Here is a 15279-nt window from a genome sequence, read left to right on the forward strand (position 1 = left end):
CTAATCAGTAATATCCAAGAATTGCCAACCGGTTGGCATGTGGTATCGAAAGTGGTATTGAAAGACACTGTTGATCTCACACACAACCACAGGCTTGACAGCCTTTGCTTGGATTGTTTAGGTAATGTGATTTCTGAACTATTTTGATAGATATGACTGTATTATTGTACAAGATGATGTATGTTGTATTGGATTGAAATTATTGTGTCATACAACACAAAACCAAACTGAAAGAAGCATTGATTTCTACACACTAGGCTGGTCTTGTTATGAATCTCAGGACCACAGAAGAACAGTAGAAAAACTGTGCATTTAAAAGATGACTTCTCTGTCATCAACCCAGAGCACTACAGGAGTTACTGTGTCCTTATGATCCTTATGATCCAGATTATCACTGATTTTACAACAATGATGAAAGTCCTTATTGAACGTTATTACTTTTTATAACCATACATAAACCCAAAAGATACAGTATGACATGTGTATCCCAATAGGTATAGCATTGTCTTTATAGTAGTCTACTTGTTAGGTCCTGCAATAAATCACATATCATACCTGCCTCTAACATCCATATATGTCATACGTTACTGTGTACATCTAATGCATTAACCCACCAAAACCATACGGAGCTCTTTAAGGTAAATGACTCAAACCTACAGTGAGGCTGTAGGAGAAATCACCTATAGCCTGCTTCAGTACAGTATGAAACATCCACTGTTTATTGCATGGTGTTAATCAAATCAAATCAAATTGTATTTGTCACATGCTTCATAAACAACAGGTGTGGACTAACAATGAAATTATTACTCACTTAATGACAGCCAAGTAACACTAGTTATCACCCAGAGAATGCTAAGGTCTGACTCTCCACCTTTTATCCTGTGCAAGCTTCAGAGTGTGTGTTCATGCAGGTTGTGGTAAGTGTTGAGAAAAATTGTGTAGCTATTGCTTTGTACAAGCTTCTGGACAAAGGGACCAACATAGCTTCAGTGCCCTGTGTGAATCTTACAGTGCTAAAGGAGATACTTTACCATCTGTTATTATAATATTCACAAAACAACCAATAACATGGTCAGGCTCCCAACATTCTAAATTGGCAACCTAAAACTAACCAACCAGTTTCTTTCCCTAAATACAACATTCATAAGTGAATCACACAAATGTATGTAGTACCTCTGAAGGCTAAACCATACACATGACCACATTATCCTATCTTATCTCAAATGGCCTCATGCTCGTCTCCAGAGTTAATTGAAACTACTGTTCAAGGCACTTTAAGTTCAAGTTCTTCCACATTTCTTCAGACTATTTCAAGCACTTGTGTTGTACGCATTTCAATGAAGTTTGAGGAAGCTGAAATATATTACAACATAAATAGCAGAGTAATAAAGCAGAGGGTCATGGTAACCAGATAATCCAGGCTTGTAACCAGGGGTACCAGGCTTTTAACTAGGGGCTCAGGCTGGTAACTAGGGCGACACAGCTGGTAACCAGAGTGACCAGGCTGGTAACCAGGATGACACAGCTGGTAAACAGGGTGACAAGGCTGGTAACCAGGGTGACCAGGCTGGTAACCAGGGTGACAAGGCTTCACAGTGATGGCAAGATGGTGAATGGCTCTCTGCTGAGTTAGGACAGAGCCCTGCAGCACCTAATGTACACACGCGCACACAAAAACACACAGGGTTACTGTATATACATACACATACTGTACACACATATGGGTGATTTACACACAAACATGAACAATTTATGTACAAAGACATACAGTATGAATGAATAATATACAAATAGATAATGTAAATACACAAAAGCTTTATACACAAACAAACGAATGGATTATGCACATACACCTTATTTATATACACTACAGCACATTCTCACAGGTGATAAGATAGACATATGTCCCTTATGTACATAAATATGAGGTATGTCAATTGAGGTTGATAATGTCACACACATTGATAACAGCATACGCTGAGTGTACAATACATTAAGAACGTTCCATGTTCTTTCCATGACAGACTGACCAGGTGAATCCAGGTGAAAGTTATTAAGATCCCTTATCGATGTCACGTGTTAAATCAACTTCAATCAGTGTAGATGAAGAGGAAGAGACAGGTTAAAAAATATTGTTAAGCCTTGAGACTATTGAGACATGGATTGTGTATGTGTGCCATTCAGAGTGTGAATGGGCAAGGCAAAATATTTAAGTGCCTTTGAATGGGATATGGTAGTATGTGCCAGGCGCACCAGTCTATGTCAAGAACTGCAACGCTACTGGGTTTTTCACGCTCAACAGTTTTCTGTGTTTATCAAGAATGGTCCACCACCCAAAGGACATCCAGCCAACTTGACACAACTGTGTCAACATGGGCCAGCATCCCTGTGGAACGCTTTCGACACTTTGTAGAGTCCATGCCCCAACGATTTTAGGCTGTTCTTAGGGCAAAAGGTGGGGGGCAACTCAATAGTAGGAAGGTGTTCTTAATGTTTTTTACACTTAGTGTGTATACAAATACTTATTATATACATAGATGCTGGTTAAATAGAAACAGTTTACATTGTGGTAAGGGAAGACTAGAGTTCTAACTACATATAACTCATTTTGGAAATATAGTTGGAAGACATGGTGGTACAGGGGTTAGAGGTTCCTGGGTTTGGGGTCGGGTGGTTCGTAGGGTGGACCAGGGGTGGTGGTGCCCCAGGTTGGGGGCACGGCAGGTAAAGCAAACACCCCTGAACTCAAGGGGGACAGCAGCTCAGGCCAAAGGCTTACACAGAGGGGCGAGAGGGGCGAGAGCAGCAGCCCCCCAAACAGGTCTGGGCCTGAATGGGCCAGCACGTAGCCAGGATGGAACCCTGCCTGTCTCGGGGAGCTGGTCTTCATCACTGAGCCCAGGGCCTGGTTGTCAATCATCGGCCATGACAGGGGGAGCTGGGGGCCTTCAGAGCCAGGGGCTGTCCTGGCAGGTGCCTTAAGAGAAAGATATGGAGGTGAGCTTTCAGTCACCACAGACTTTTACCTTGACTGTACCAGACCTGACTTCAGGTCAGGTCAGACCTGACTTCAAGTCTGCCTGCAGTGCCAGCTGGCAGCGTCTGCACTTGTAGGACTATTCCATCGGTTCTATTGTGCCAAACATGCTCGATCAAGTGCAGTTAAATAATTTCATCATTTTATAGAAAACAAACACGATTTGAACCCAGGCCTAAACTATACACACGCTATCCCCACAAACACAAAACATACATTACATTTAGCTATACCACTACTAAATAATGGATAATACATAAACTCACATACATACCGTTTCGAACAACTACTCACATCTGGAGCGCTGAACAGTCTGTCTCTTGTTCTGGGCCCCCTGGGGTCCTCGTTCCAAAGTGGTTGCCCACTGAGGCTGAGGGAGCTGGTCCGCGGGCGCCGGGCGACACCCAGGGCCTCCATGGTCCAATCATCCACTATCCTGTGAGGGGAGTCTGTGAAGGACTCTGTGTAGGAGCCCATATAGGTGCCGGTGTAGGTGCCTGTCTTGTTGTTGCTGTTGTTGGCCTGGGCTTGGGCCAACCCTGCTACTGGCTGGTGGGGAGGAGGGGTAGCGCTGGCTGTCTGTTGTTGGGGAGGCTGGGTGGATGCACCTGGGCCTGGGCCTGCTCCAGTCCCTGGGAGATGGACATGCTGTTCAGACCCTGCCTCAAGTTCAAACTAGCTCTGTTGCTGAAGCATGTAATTTTAACTAAATGTAGCTACCATGAACATTAGATGGCCAATCCTGTTTATAAAATGCATTCTATCTAATAAAATGTGCTTATGAGAACAACTTTGGGGATGGAAAACAGGGTAGAGGAGTAGCTACAATAAATACTTAATACACATAGATTGGGGTTTTCTAAATGGCTAATGTCTTTGCTGCAAGTTATTCTTACCCCTTCCACGTTCTTTTCCAAGGCAGAGTCGTTTCAGAGTTGACCCTAGGGGACAACAGAGTTAGGACTCCATGCAGCATGAAGACATAAACACGCAGATGTATGTCTACAAACATACAGACACGCTGCTGCACAGAGCTGCTCAATGGCCATATGCAACATTAACACATACAGTACATAACACTGTGGGAAAGCATGGTTCAGTCAACTATCTGAATACTGATGGACAAGGCCAATCATGCAGTCACTCCAGAAGTGAGCTACAGAACTGTAAGAGGTCTGAGAGAGAAAACGAGAGAGAGAGAGAGAGAGAGAGAGAGAGAGAGAGAGAGAGAGAGAGAGAGAGAGAGAGAGAGAGAGAGAGAGAGAGATCCTAACCAACAGGGCGCAACATAACAGTGGCTGTGTGTAGCAATGCAGACGGGGTCCACTATGTAGGACTGCAGGGGCAGAGACAGGGATACATTGAGAGGATCTGTGCCGAGCAGACAGGCAGGAGAGGAGAGTAAGAGTGAGCTGAGCACACAGTGCTGCTGCAGTGCATCACTATACTGTACATGCACTACTCATCAGCCAAGCACAACAGACAGAGAGAAACATTTAACTAGCTCAGAGAGACACAGAGGAGAAGGTGGGATGAGGAGGGGAGAGAAAAGCTAGAGGAAAAGAGATAAGCTAGAGGAGATGAAGAGATGAGGGATAGGAGTGAGACAGTAAAGAGAAGGAGATGAAGAGATGAGGGATAGGAGTGAGACAGTAAAGAGAAGGAGATGAAGAGATGAGGGATAGGAGTGAGACAGTGAAGAGGAGGAGAACCAAGGAAGATAAAAGAAGAGGACATGAGAAGATGAGAAAAGAGGAGGAGAGGAAGGAGAGCAGTGCAGGAGGACAAGGAGCAGAGTGAGTGGTGGAGCGATGGAGGAGAGGAGGAGGAGAGGAAGGAGAGCAGTGCAGGAGAGGAGGTGATACAAACAGATAGACAGAGACACAGGCCCACTGAGGAATCTAGCGCGTGGTTTGCTACTGGATTTATAGGTCACTCTCTCTGGTGGTGGAGGGTAAGACGGCCAGCCTGTGGAGAGGAGGAGAAGAGGAGGAGAGGAGGAGGAGAGGAAACACAGGACACCAGGGTAAGAAGAGCACACAGCTCTGGACAGAACACACATTAGAGATGAGTTTGAACAACAACCCATGTCAGAACCATAAAGGTTAAAGGCTGCAGATGCCTGATTAAGGTCGATGTGACCGAAACGTTGCACCATCCTACTTCCGTTTGGATCCTCCTCTGTACCTGTGATAAGACTTTACATGTTCCATAATTTGCTAAGGCATCCCATTGCAGTCGTTACTCTAAACATGAGAATCACCCAGAAGATGTATCTGTAGCTTGCCACTTCAGTGACATTACTGTAATAAAATGGATAGTTAGGGTTGCAAAATTCTGCACCTTTTCCCCAAAAATCCCAGGTTTTCCCGAAATCCCGGTTGGAATATTTACTCAGGACGGAATAAGCAGGAAATCTGGAATCCTCCGAACAGGAGTTTTGGAAAACCTGGTAATTTTGGGAAAGTTACCAGAATTTTGTAACCCAAGTGATGATGTTCTCTATTTGCATGACTGGGATGTGTAGTTTGTAGGTCACCTTGGCCTGGTGAAGCTTGTGGTCCTGTCCTCTCTCCATGTAGTCCAGCTCCAGCGTAGATGTTGTCTGAAGAGAGGGAACCCTTGAGGGAGCAGGGCTGCTTGGTCTGGACGGGTTCAGAGGTGGAGGTGAACGTATCCAAGTGACTGGTACCTGAACGGGCTCGTCTGTCTGACTCTACTGGAGCTTTGGCTGGAGACCCGTTCAGACTGACTGTAGGCTCACCTGCACAGACAGACCAACTTAAATATTACACACAGAAACCTGCACAGAGAGACATTATGTGCATCACAAATGGCAACCTATTTGCTATTAACTGGAATACTTTTGATCAATGCACAAAATAGGGAATATGTTGCCATTTGGACATAGACATACACATTATTACAACTTAGCCCTGCTACTCCATTCAAATTATGACAGTTACCTTGCCTGACACAAGAGGACCTGTCTGCCTTAAATCATGCAGACAAGCCTGTTTCAGTCCCTTCCAGAAGAATCTTTCAAATCATCTTTCAGAAGTGACTGGTTTTGGTGCCTTGTACTCACTGGTTTTGCCAGAGTCGCTGGTTTTGGTGGTGACATGCCTCAGCTGTTGTACCAGAGGACTGAGGAGTTTTCCAGCCTTCAGTTTGTGCTTGTGCTTGCTCCTCCGCTTGGGGGGAAGTGTGTGAGAGAGACCCAGGGAGGGTGAGGTGGCTTTACCCAGCCTGCGGTACAGCAGCTCTATCTCCCCTCTGTGGTGCGCCTGCAGCTCCGAGAGCTCCTTTAAATGTCTGGGTGGAGGAGATGGAGGGAGGTGAGAGAAGGGTTTTAGATAAAGGGTAAGTTGACTTACTCAGATGATGCTCTTCTAGACTCAGACACACCCACACACACAAACACACAGCTGACTTACTTCTCCCTGAGTCTGGTCAGCTCTCTCTTCATATCCGAGTCCTCTATCTCAGAGTCATTATCACTGCTGACATAGGCCGAGCCATGCACGCCCCTCTGCCAGCTCAGCGAATCAGAGCTCTGCACACTACTACTACGGCCTGAACGGCGCAGGAAAGCCACCGCTCTCTTCATGAGGTCACTTCCTCTACGCTCCCCTGAGCGACCGTGGCGTGAGGGCGTGGCCGGGGCCAGCTTGGCCGGACTACTCTCCGCCCCCGAGTCCGAGGACAAGAAGCGCGCGTGAGCGTGGACTGTAACATCAACAGACACGGAGGTGGATGTGGAGGCGTGTGGCAACGGCCCCCGTTTGGCCATGGCGGGGGGTGTATCAAGGTAGAAGTCTGGCGGGGCGGAGTAGCGGCTGCCACAGGTCCTCAGGGTGACGTCGTCCTCGGTGCTGACCACTGAGAAACGTCCGATAATGGTGAAGGCGGCCTGGGCACCGCTGCGGTGGTCTGAGAGATGGCCAGCAGGGTGCGCCGGGGAAGCAGCGCTGCGGTGGTCTGAGAGATGGCCAGCAGGGTGCGCCGGGGAAGCAGTGCTGCGGTGGTCTGAGAGATGGCCAGCAGGGTGCGCCGGGGAAGCAGCGCTGCGGTGGTCTGAGAGATGGCCAGCAGGGTGCGCCGGGGAAGCAGCGCTGCGGTGGTCTGAGAGATGGCCAGCAGGGTGCGCCGGGGAAGCAGCGCTGCGGTGGTCTGAGAGATGGCCAGCAGGGTGCACCGGGGAAGCAGTGCTGCGGTGGTCTGAGAGATGGCCAGCAGGGTGCGCCGGGGAAGCAGCGCTGCGGTGGTCTGAGAGATGGCCAGCAGGGTGCGCCGGGGAAGCAGCGCTGCGGTGGTCTGAGAGATGGCCAGCAGGGTGCGCCGGGGAAGCAGCGCTGCGGTGGTCTGAGAGATGGCCAGCAGGGTGCACCGGGGAGGCAGCGCTGCTCCAAGTCCTCTGCTTCCGCTCTTCTTGCGTCACCACCTCAGGAAGGCCTGTGATCATCTATAGATAATAAAATTATTGTTTAAAGAGCTCTGACACGTTTATACCTACTTTGCAGAAATGAAACAAACAGGGAATTATAATATCAATCCACAATATCACAAACTCAATATCGTTAGTCAGGCATTGCAGGTAGATGGAGTCACTAAGAGGTAGTAGTAAATAGTGGCCATGGGGAACAAAAATTTAACACAGTAAAGTACCTTAAACTGGCCTCTGGATCCAGAGCCAGAGCAGGAGGTAGAGTGTGGTACGTTTTGTCTCCTAGACATGGGAGCTGCAGACAGAGAGAGACTGAATGTCCAGGTTCTCTAAATGACTACAATAAGAACTGTTCAATAGGTTAAAGGAAAATAATTGAAACCTCTGTGGATCTTGAAATTGATCAATGTCATAGACAGCTGTTTGAGGGATCACTATAATGTTGTATCCTTCATACCACTATAGAATGTACATACCACACTATAGAATGTACATACCACACTATAGAATGTACATACCACACTATAGAATGAAGATACACAATATAGAATGTACATACCACACACCGCAGAATCACTCAACGTGCTCAAACTGTCCATCCTTTCTGGAATCTGAGGCTGAAAGAAAGAGTGGGGAGGGAGGGATGAGAAAAGAGAGAAGTGAAACAGAGAAAGACAGTTGACAGGGAGAGAATTAAGAGCAGTCATTTTAAAGGGATAATGGTCAACATTTAAGGATAAATGGTGGACATAGATTACATGTACTTTACATGTAGTCTGGGGTGTGGATAAAGTTACTTTTAAGGACTAAACAAATCTCAGAACAAAAAGTATGGTTCCATCCCAAATGTATTGCACTATTTAAAGAATAATAGGGTGCCATTCTATGATTTATACGGAATAAAGGTTCTGTGTTTACCAGCTGTTCCCCTGTCCAGTAGCGCCCTTCCCCCATGGGTAGGGGGGTGCTGCTTCCTGAACCCAAGGTGGCGCTGTCTGGCCCAGGAGGAGATTGGACGTACTCCGTCCCCGAGCCTGGCGTCTCCGCAGCACTGCCTGATGGATACATGGGGGCGTACTCCTGGTACAGCAGGTTCCTCAGCTTCTCGTCCAGAGTCTTGATGGTGCTGTCCACAAAGCCCCCTCGGCCCCCCACCCCTCGCCCCTCCCCATCCGACTCACTGGGCCCCCCTGCCGTGTGCTGGTGGGGGGCAGGGCTCTGGGGCAGCGAGGGGGCCTTTGCTCCACCCATGGAGAAGGGCTGCTGGAGCACCACAGGCGGCTGGGAGCGGTCAGGGCGGGCAACAGAGGGGTAGGAGAGTTGGAGGGACTCTCTGGCCGAGGAGGTAGAAGAGTCCTGGGAGAGCAGAGGGGTGAGAGTAGCTGCGTTCCCCTGGGCTCCACCACTCACATCCAGGGACATTGGCATGGCCAGTGGGCAGCAGGGCACCTCCTCCACCATCGAGGCAGCACATGCCATCTCCGCCATCTGCTGGACGGCAAGGATGGGGGAGATGGCACCAAGACGCCCTCCCCCCTGGTGCTCCTCTCCAGGCAGGGAGCTACGGGGACCTTCAGAGGGAGCAGCTGGCAGAGCCAAGGCTGACTGGGTGTGATGCAGCCTGGGCAGGGTAGAGCTGTGGACCTGGCCCTCTGGAGGATGGCCTGGGTGGACAGATGGGGGGCCAGAGGGAGCTGAGACATGGGACATAGCCAGGAGGAGAGGGTCTGTGGAGGATAGGATGGGAGGGCTACAGAGGCCATAGCCCTCGTAGTTGAAGCCTCCACTCCCCCCAGACACAGAGTTAGCTATGGAGGAGGACGCTGATACTGCAGGAAGAACCGAAAGAAGACACAATATAAGAGTAACATCCTGTTTGTCTACAAATGTACAACAGGCCCACATCCAATGACCTTAAACAGATAATATTTTAATCTAAAGCACATATATTGAGGATGTCGTTCATTCGTTCAGCACTAGAGGACAACATGGTACCGTTACTCCACCAGGATGACAGTACTGAAATGGTCACATGGAAACAAAGTCACCTCTGCCTGAAGCAGTCCCTGCAGTGCCACCATTGGCAGACTTGCCTGGCACCGCACTTCCATCAGGCTGAGCAGTCCCATCATGTTGAGTAGTTGTAGTCCCATCATGTTGAGTAGTTGTAGTCCCATCATGTTGAGTAGTTGTAGTCCCATCGGCAGACATGTTTGCAGTCCCATCCTGGTTGGAGGTGGGAGTCTCCTCCACTGGGCAGATGATGAACCATCGCTTCCCAGTGTGAAGCACTGAGAGAGGAGAGAGAGAGAGAGAGAGAGAGAGAGAGAGAGAGAGAGAGAGAGAGAGAGAGAGAGAGAGAGAGAGAGAGAGAGAGAGAGAAAGCGAGAAAGAAAGCGAGAGAGAGAGAGAGAGAGAGAGAGGAAAGTCATCAGCTATGGCAGCCAAAACATCACAAGGCTCCTCAGTACAAGCTCCTTTCAAAACCTTCCTCCACAGACATCCCAACCACAGACATCCCAATCACAAACAGAATAGATAGAGGATAAAGGAGAGGGAGACAAAATAAGAGAGAGAAAGACTGAGAGAATGGAGTATTACCATTCTGCTGATAAACAGGCTGGGGTGCTCCAGGCTGCTGACTCTAGAGAGATAGAGAGACAGAAAGAAAACAGACATGTGAGTGTGTGTGTGTGTGTGTGTGTGTGTGTGTGTGTGTGTGTGTGTGTGTGTGTGTGTGTGTGTGTGTGTGTGTGTGTGTGTGTGTGTGTGTGTGTGTGTGTGTGTGTGTGTGTGTGTGTGTGTGTGTGTGTGTGTGTGTGTGTGTGTGTACATGTGTGTACATATGAGTACGTGTGTGTGCGTACGTGTGTGTGTGGTTTCTTTTAATGAACGTTCATGTGAGTAGCCTAGTCTCTGTGTTAGTGAGTTGTGTTTGGGATGTCACCCTCACCTCTCCCCCCGGCCCCCAAGAGGTGTGTCCCAGTTGGGGACTGCCCCCCAAAGCGGAGTCCGTCTCTCCCTCCATGTCCTCACTCAGCATGTCCTCAGCCTTGTCTACGATGTCCTTCAACTGGTCAATGAACATCTCCTTCTCTATGGGTAGGATGAAGAAATTCTCTGCCTAAACACACACAAAAAATATTAGCAATATACAATATCAGGAAAAGTAAAATGACAAAAATAAATAGTATAGATAGTGAAGTGGATGACCCAACAACAGTACAGGCTATGTTAATTTCCCACATCTTCTGCTGTAGTGCATTGAGCTTGGTGATAGAGGATTAACCGAAGGTCCATAGTCCTTTGAGCGTTTGCTCTAGCTTGCCTGGAGTGCCAGACAATCTGCTTTGAAGTTTTGGGACTATTCTAATTGGTCCATTAATCCTTAAGAGTGTGTTAATGCACCAGTGCGTGAATCAAAGTTTTTTTTAAATCCCAATCAAAATCCAAAAAGGCAACCGGCCTAAATGACTACAGACCCGTAGCTCTCACATCCGTAGCCATGAAGTGCTTTGAAAGGTTGGTAATGGCTCACATCAACCCTAGAAACCCTAGACCCACTCCAATTTGCATACCGCCCTAACAGATCCACAGATGATGCAATCTCTATTGCACTCCACACTGCCCTTTCCCTCCTGGACAAAAGGAACACTTATGTGAGAATGCTATTCATTGACTACAGCTCAGCGTTCAACACCATAATACCCTCAAAGCTCATCACTAAGCTAAGGATCCTGGGACTAAACACCTCCCTCTGCAACTGGATGCTGGACTTCCTGATGGGCCACCCCCAGGTGGTGTGGGTAGGTAGCAACACATCTGCCATCTCCTCAACACTGGAGCTCCACAGGGGTGGTGCTCAGTCCCCTCCTGTACTTCCTGTTCACCCACGACTACATGGCCAGGCATGACTCCATCACCATCATTAAGTTTGCAGACGACACAACAGTGGTAGGCCTGATCACAGACAACGACGAGACAGCCTATAGGGAGGAGGTCAGAGACCTGGCTGTGTCGTGCCAGAATAACAACCTATCCCTCAACGTAGCCAAGACTAAGGAGATGATTATGGACTACAGGAAAAGGAGGACCGAGCACAACCCCATTCTCATCGACGGGGCTGTAGTGGAGCAGGTTGAGAGCTTCAAGTTCCTCGGTGTCCACATCAACAACAAACTAGAATGGTCCAAAAACACCAAGACAGTCGTGAAGAGGGCACGACAAAGCCTATTCCCCCTCAGGAAACTAAAAAGATTTGGCATGGGTCCTCAGATCCTCAAAAGGTTCTACAGCTGCAACATCGAGAGCATCCTGGCTGGTTGCATCACTGCCTGGTACGGCAATTGCTCGGCCTCTGACCGCAAGGCACTACAGAGGGTAGTGCGTACGGCCCAGTACATCACTGGGGCTAAGCTGCCTGCCATCCAGGACCACTACACCAGGCCAGAGGAAGGCCCTAAAAATTGTCAAAGACCCCAGCAACTCCAGTCATAGACTGTTCTATCTACTACCGCATGGCAAGCGGTACCGGAGTGCCAAGTCTAGGACAAAAAGGCTTCTCAACAGTTTTTACACCCAAGCCATAGGACTCCTTAACAGGTAATCAAATGGCTACCCGGACTATTTGCATTGTGTGCCCCCCCCCAACCCCCTCAGACCCTCTTTTTATGCTGCTGCTACTCTCTGTTGATCATATATGCATAGTCACTTTAAATATACATTCATGTACATACTACCTCAATTGGGCCGACCAACCAGTGCTCCCGCACATTGGCTAACCGGGCTATCTGCATTGTGGCCCGCCACCCACCAACCCCTCTTTTACGCTACTGCTACTCTCTGTTCATCATATATGCATAGTCACTTTAACCATATCTACATGTACATACTACCTCAATCAGCCTGACTAACCGGTGTCTGTATGTAGCCTCGCTACTTGTATAGCCTCGCTACTGTATATAGCCTGTCTTTTTACTGTTGTTTAATTTATTTACTTACCTATTGTTCACCTAACACCTTTTTTGCACTATTGGTTAGAGCCTGTAAGTAAGCATTACACTGTAAGGTCTACACATGTTGTATTCGGCACACGTGACAAATAAACGTTGATTTGGCTAAGGTGTATGTAAACTTCTGACTTCAACTGTATATGTTTTTGATACCTAAAGGCCTAAAGTCCAAATCAAATAACTAAATTATTCATGATATGACCATCTTAAAACAATTCCATATGTTAGCTTAGTAGAACCCAACACCCATTTGGGATGCAGACAGGTCTGCCAAGGTCATGACCTCACCATGTAAATAGCAATTTCTTCTGGAGCATCTCCGTCCAGGTCAAACTTGAAGGTTACCATTTTGTGGTTGTGGGTCTCCAGCTGGCACTCCACCATCTTATTGCCTGTGTTGCTCACCTGAGGGAGAAGGAGAAATAACTTTTAATGTGCAAGTACGAATATGCATATACTTTGAATATAGCAATATATGAATATACAGTATAAATGGTCATTTCTGTTTTAAACTTTATCCTTTGGACTTACTGAATAGTTTATGAATGGCAAAAACCTTGACCATTGGTCAGTTCGGAGAGGTGGGTAGTCAGGACTGACGGACTTACATTGAGCATGCTCAGTTTGGGCTTGTTGGTCTTCTCTTGGCGTGAGCGCGTGCGGGTCGACTTGCGGTGGTGTTTCCGGGGCTTCCCGTCCCCCTTCCCGCTGCTGGCCGAGCCATCGTAGCCATCACTCATCTCCTTACCCGACGCCACATCTGAGTTGAAGCTAAAGGTAGGGATATGAAGGAGGTAAAGAACACTTTTAACCTCTACAGGATCGGTCCCCCCCTCCTCCCCGTGGGATGGTTGAGCTAACGTAGGCTAATGTGATTAGCATGAGGTTGTAAGAAACAAAAAGAATTCCCAGGACATAGACATATCTGATATGGGCAGAAAGCTTACATTCTTGTTAGTCTAACTGAACTGTCCAATTTACAGTAGCTATTACAGTGAAAGAGTACCATGCTATTGTTTGAGGAGAGTGCACAATTACAAACTTGAAAATGTATGAATTAACCAATTAGGCACATTTGGCCAGTCTTGATACAACATTTTGAACATATATGCAATGGTTTATTGGATCAGTCTAAAACGTTGCACATACACTGCTGCCATCTAGTGGCCAAAGTCTAAATTGTGCCTGGGCTGGCATAATACATCAAGGACTTTCTCGTGCATTTCAAAGATGGTACAAAAAAAATACAAAAAAACAAAAAATATATATTTGTATTATCTTTTATCAGATCTAGTGTGTTATATTCTCCAACATTAATTTCAAATTTTCACAAACTTCAAAGTGTTTCCTTTCAAATGGTATCAAGAATAGGCATATCTTTGCTTCAGGTCCTGAGGTTCATGCAGTTACATTTGGGTATGTCATTTTAGGCGAACAATTAAAAAAAAGGCTTGGATCCTCACATTCTCTTCTTCTCATTCATCTCTCCTGTCTCTCTCTCATCTCTCTCTCTCCTCTTTGTCTGTCTGTCTCTCTCTCCTGTCTCTCTCTCCTCTCTGTCTCTCTCTCTCCGTCACTCTCTTTCTGCTTTTGGCAGAGAGAAAGAACACTCAAAGAACACTTTTAACACTCTTTCCTCTGTCTATTTCTCTCTCTCTTTCTGCTTGTGGCACAGAGATAGAGATCTTATGTGTTGCCACTCACTAAGATAGCACTCTGGTGTAGTCACTGGGTTGGAAGGTTAACATTTCAATAAGAAAACATTCATAGTAAAATAGTAAATAATGGCTACATCTGTCAAGAGGAGTAAAACAAGGTTGTCCACCATCGGCATATCTATTTATTATTTCCATCGAAATGTTAGCTGTTAAAATTAGACCCAACAATAATATTAAGGGATTAGAAATCCATGGCTTAAAAACAAAGGTGTCATTGTATGCTGATGATTCATGTTTTCTTTTAAAACCACAATTAGAATCCCTCTGCAGCCTCATAGAAGATCTATATACTTTTGCTAACTTCTCTGGATTAAAACCAAATTATGATGAGTGTACTATATTTCGAATTGGATCACTAAAAAATTATACATTTACATGACCGTGTAGTTTACCAATAAAATGGTCTGACAGGGATGTGGACATACTCGGTATACAAATCCAGAAAGAAAGAAATGTTCTCACTACAAGAAATTTGTATAGAAAGTTAGCAAAAATAGATAAGATCTTGCTACCATGGAAAGGAAAATACCTGTCTATTTGTTGAAAAATCACCCTGATTAACTTTAGTCATATCACAGTTTACCTATTTGCTTATGGTTTTGCCTACACCTAGTGACGTGCTTTTTAAATTATATGAACCAAAAATATTCAATTTTATTTGGAATGGTGAGCCAGACAAAATTAAAAGGCCTATTTATGTAACGAATATGAATTCGGAGGGCAGAAACTATTAAATATTAAAGCACTAGTCCTCTCACTAAAGGCATCAGTCATACAAAATTATACTTAAACCCGAAATGGTTCTCCAGTAAATTGGTAGGAATGTCTCACCCCATGTTCAAGAATGGCCTTTTTCCCTTTATTCAGATTACAACTGCTCACTTTCAGTTATTTGAAAATGAAATAATCTCCGAAATAATATTATTTTTTAAAAAAGACTTAGAAAGTTGGTTGCAATTTCAGTTTAATCCACCTGAAAAAACAGAACAAATAATACAACAAATGCATAGTCACTTTAACTATACATTCATGTACATACTACCTCAATTGGGCCGACCAACCAGT

General features: G+C 46.3%; 1 protein-coding gene across 6 annotated transcripts in view; it reads right to left on the reverse strand.

Moving 5' to 3' along the window:
- Positions 1-696: 696 nt before the first annotated feature.
- The window catches only part of LOC129815236 (serine/threonine-protein kinase WNK2-like), a 52642-nt gene continuing 38059 nt past the window's right edge, over positions 697-15279 (reverse strand). For 3 of the 6 annotated variants that reach the window (XM_055868841.1, XM_055868846.1, XM_055868847.1), the window contains 15 exons: positions 13105-13267; positions 12785-12901; positions 10438-10608; positions 10086-10128; positions 9533-9775; positions 8403-9313; positions 8044-8101; positions 7706-7779; positions 6475-7502; positions 6126-6352; positions 5577-5801; positions 4907-5005; positions 3934-3978; positions 3332-3669; positions 697-2977 (listed from right to left, as the gene is read on the reverse strand). In XM_055868841.1, the coding sequence (XP_055724816.1) occupies positions 2645-2977; positions 3332-3669; positions 3934-3978; positions 4907-5005; positions 5577-5801; positions 6126-6352; positions 6475-7502; positions 7706-7779; positions 8044-8101; positions 8403-9313; positions 9533-9775; positions 10086-10128; positions 10438-10608; positions 12785-12901; positions 13105-13267 (4075 nt within the window). In that variant the 3' untranslated portion in view covers positions 697-2644. Of the gene's footprint in view, positions 2978-3311; positions 3670-3933; positions 3979-4906; positions 5006-5576; positions 5802-6125; positions 6353-6474; positions 7503-7705; positions 7780-8043; positions 8102-8402; positions 9314-9532; positions 9776-10085; positions 10129-10437; positions 10609-12784; positions 12902-13104; positions 13268-15279 lie in introns of all 6 variants that reach the window. The other 3 variants (XM_055868843.1, XM_055868842.1, XM_055868845.1) reach the window with 3 other exon arrangements.

Source organism: Salvelinus fontinalis, chromosome 18 (assembly GCF_029448725.1).
Source record: "Salvelinus fontinalis isolate EN_2023a chromosome 18, ASM2944872v1, whole genome shotgun sequence".
NCBI lineage: Eukaryota > Metazoa > Chordata > Actinopteri > Salmoniformes > Salmonidae > Salvelinus > Salvelinus fontinalis.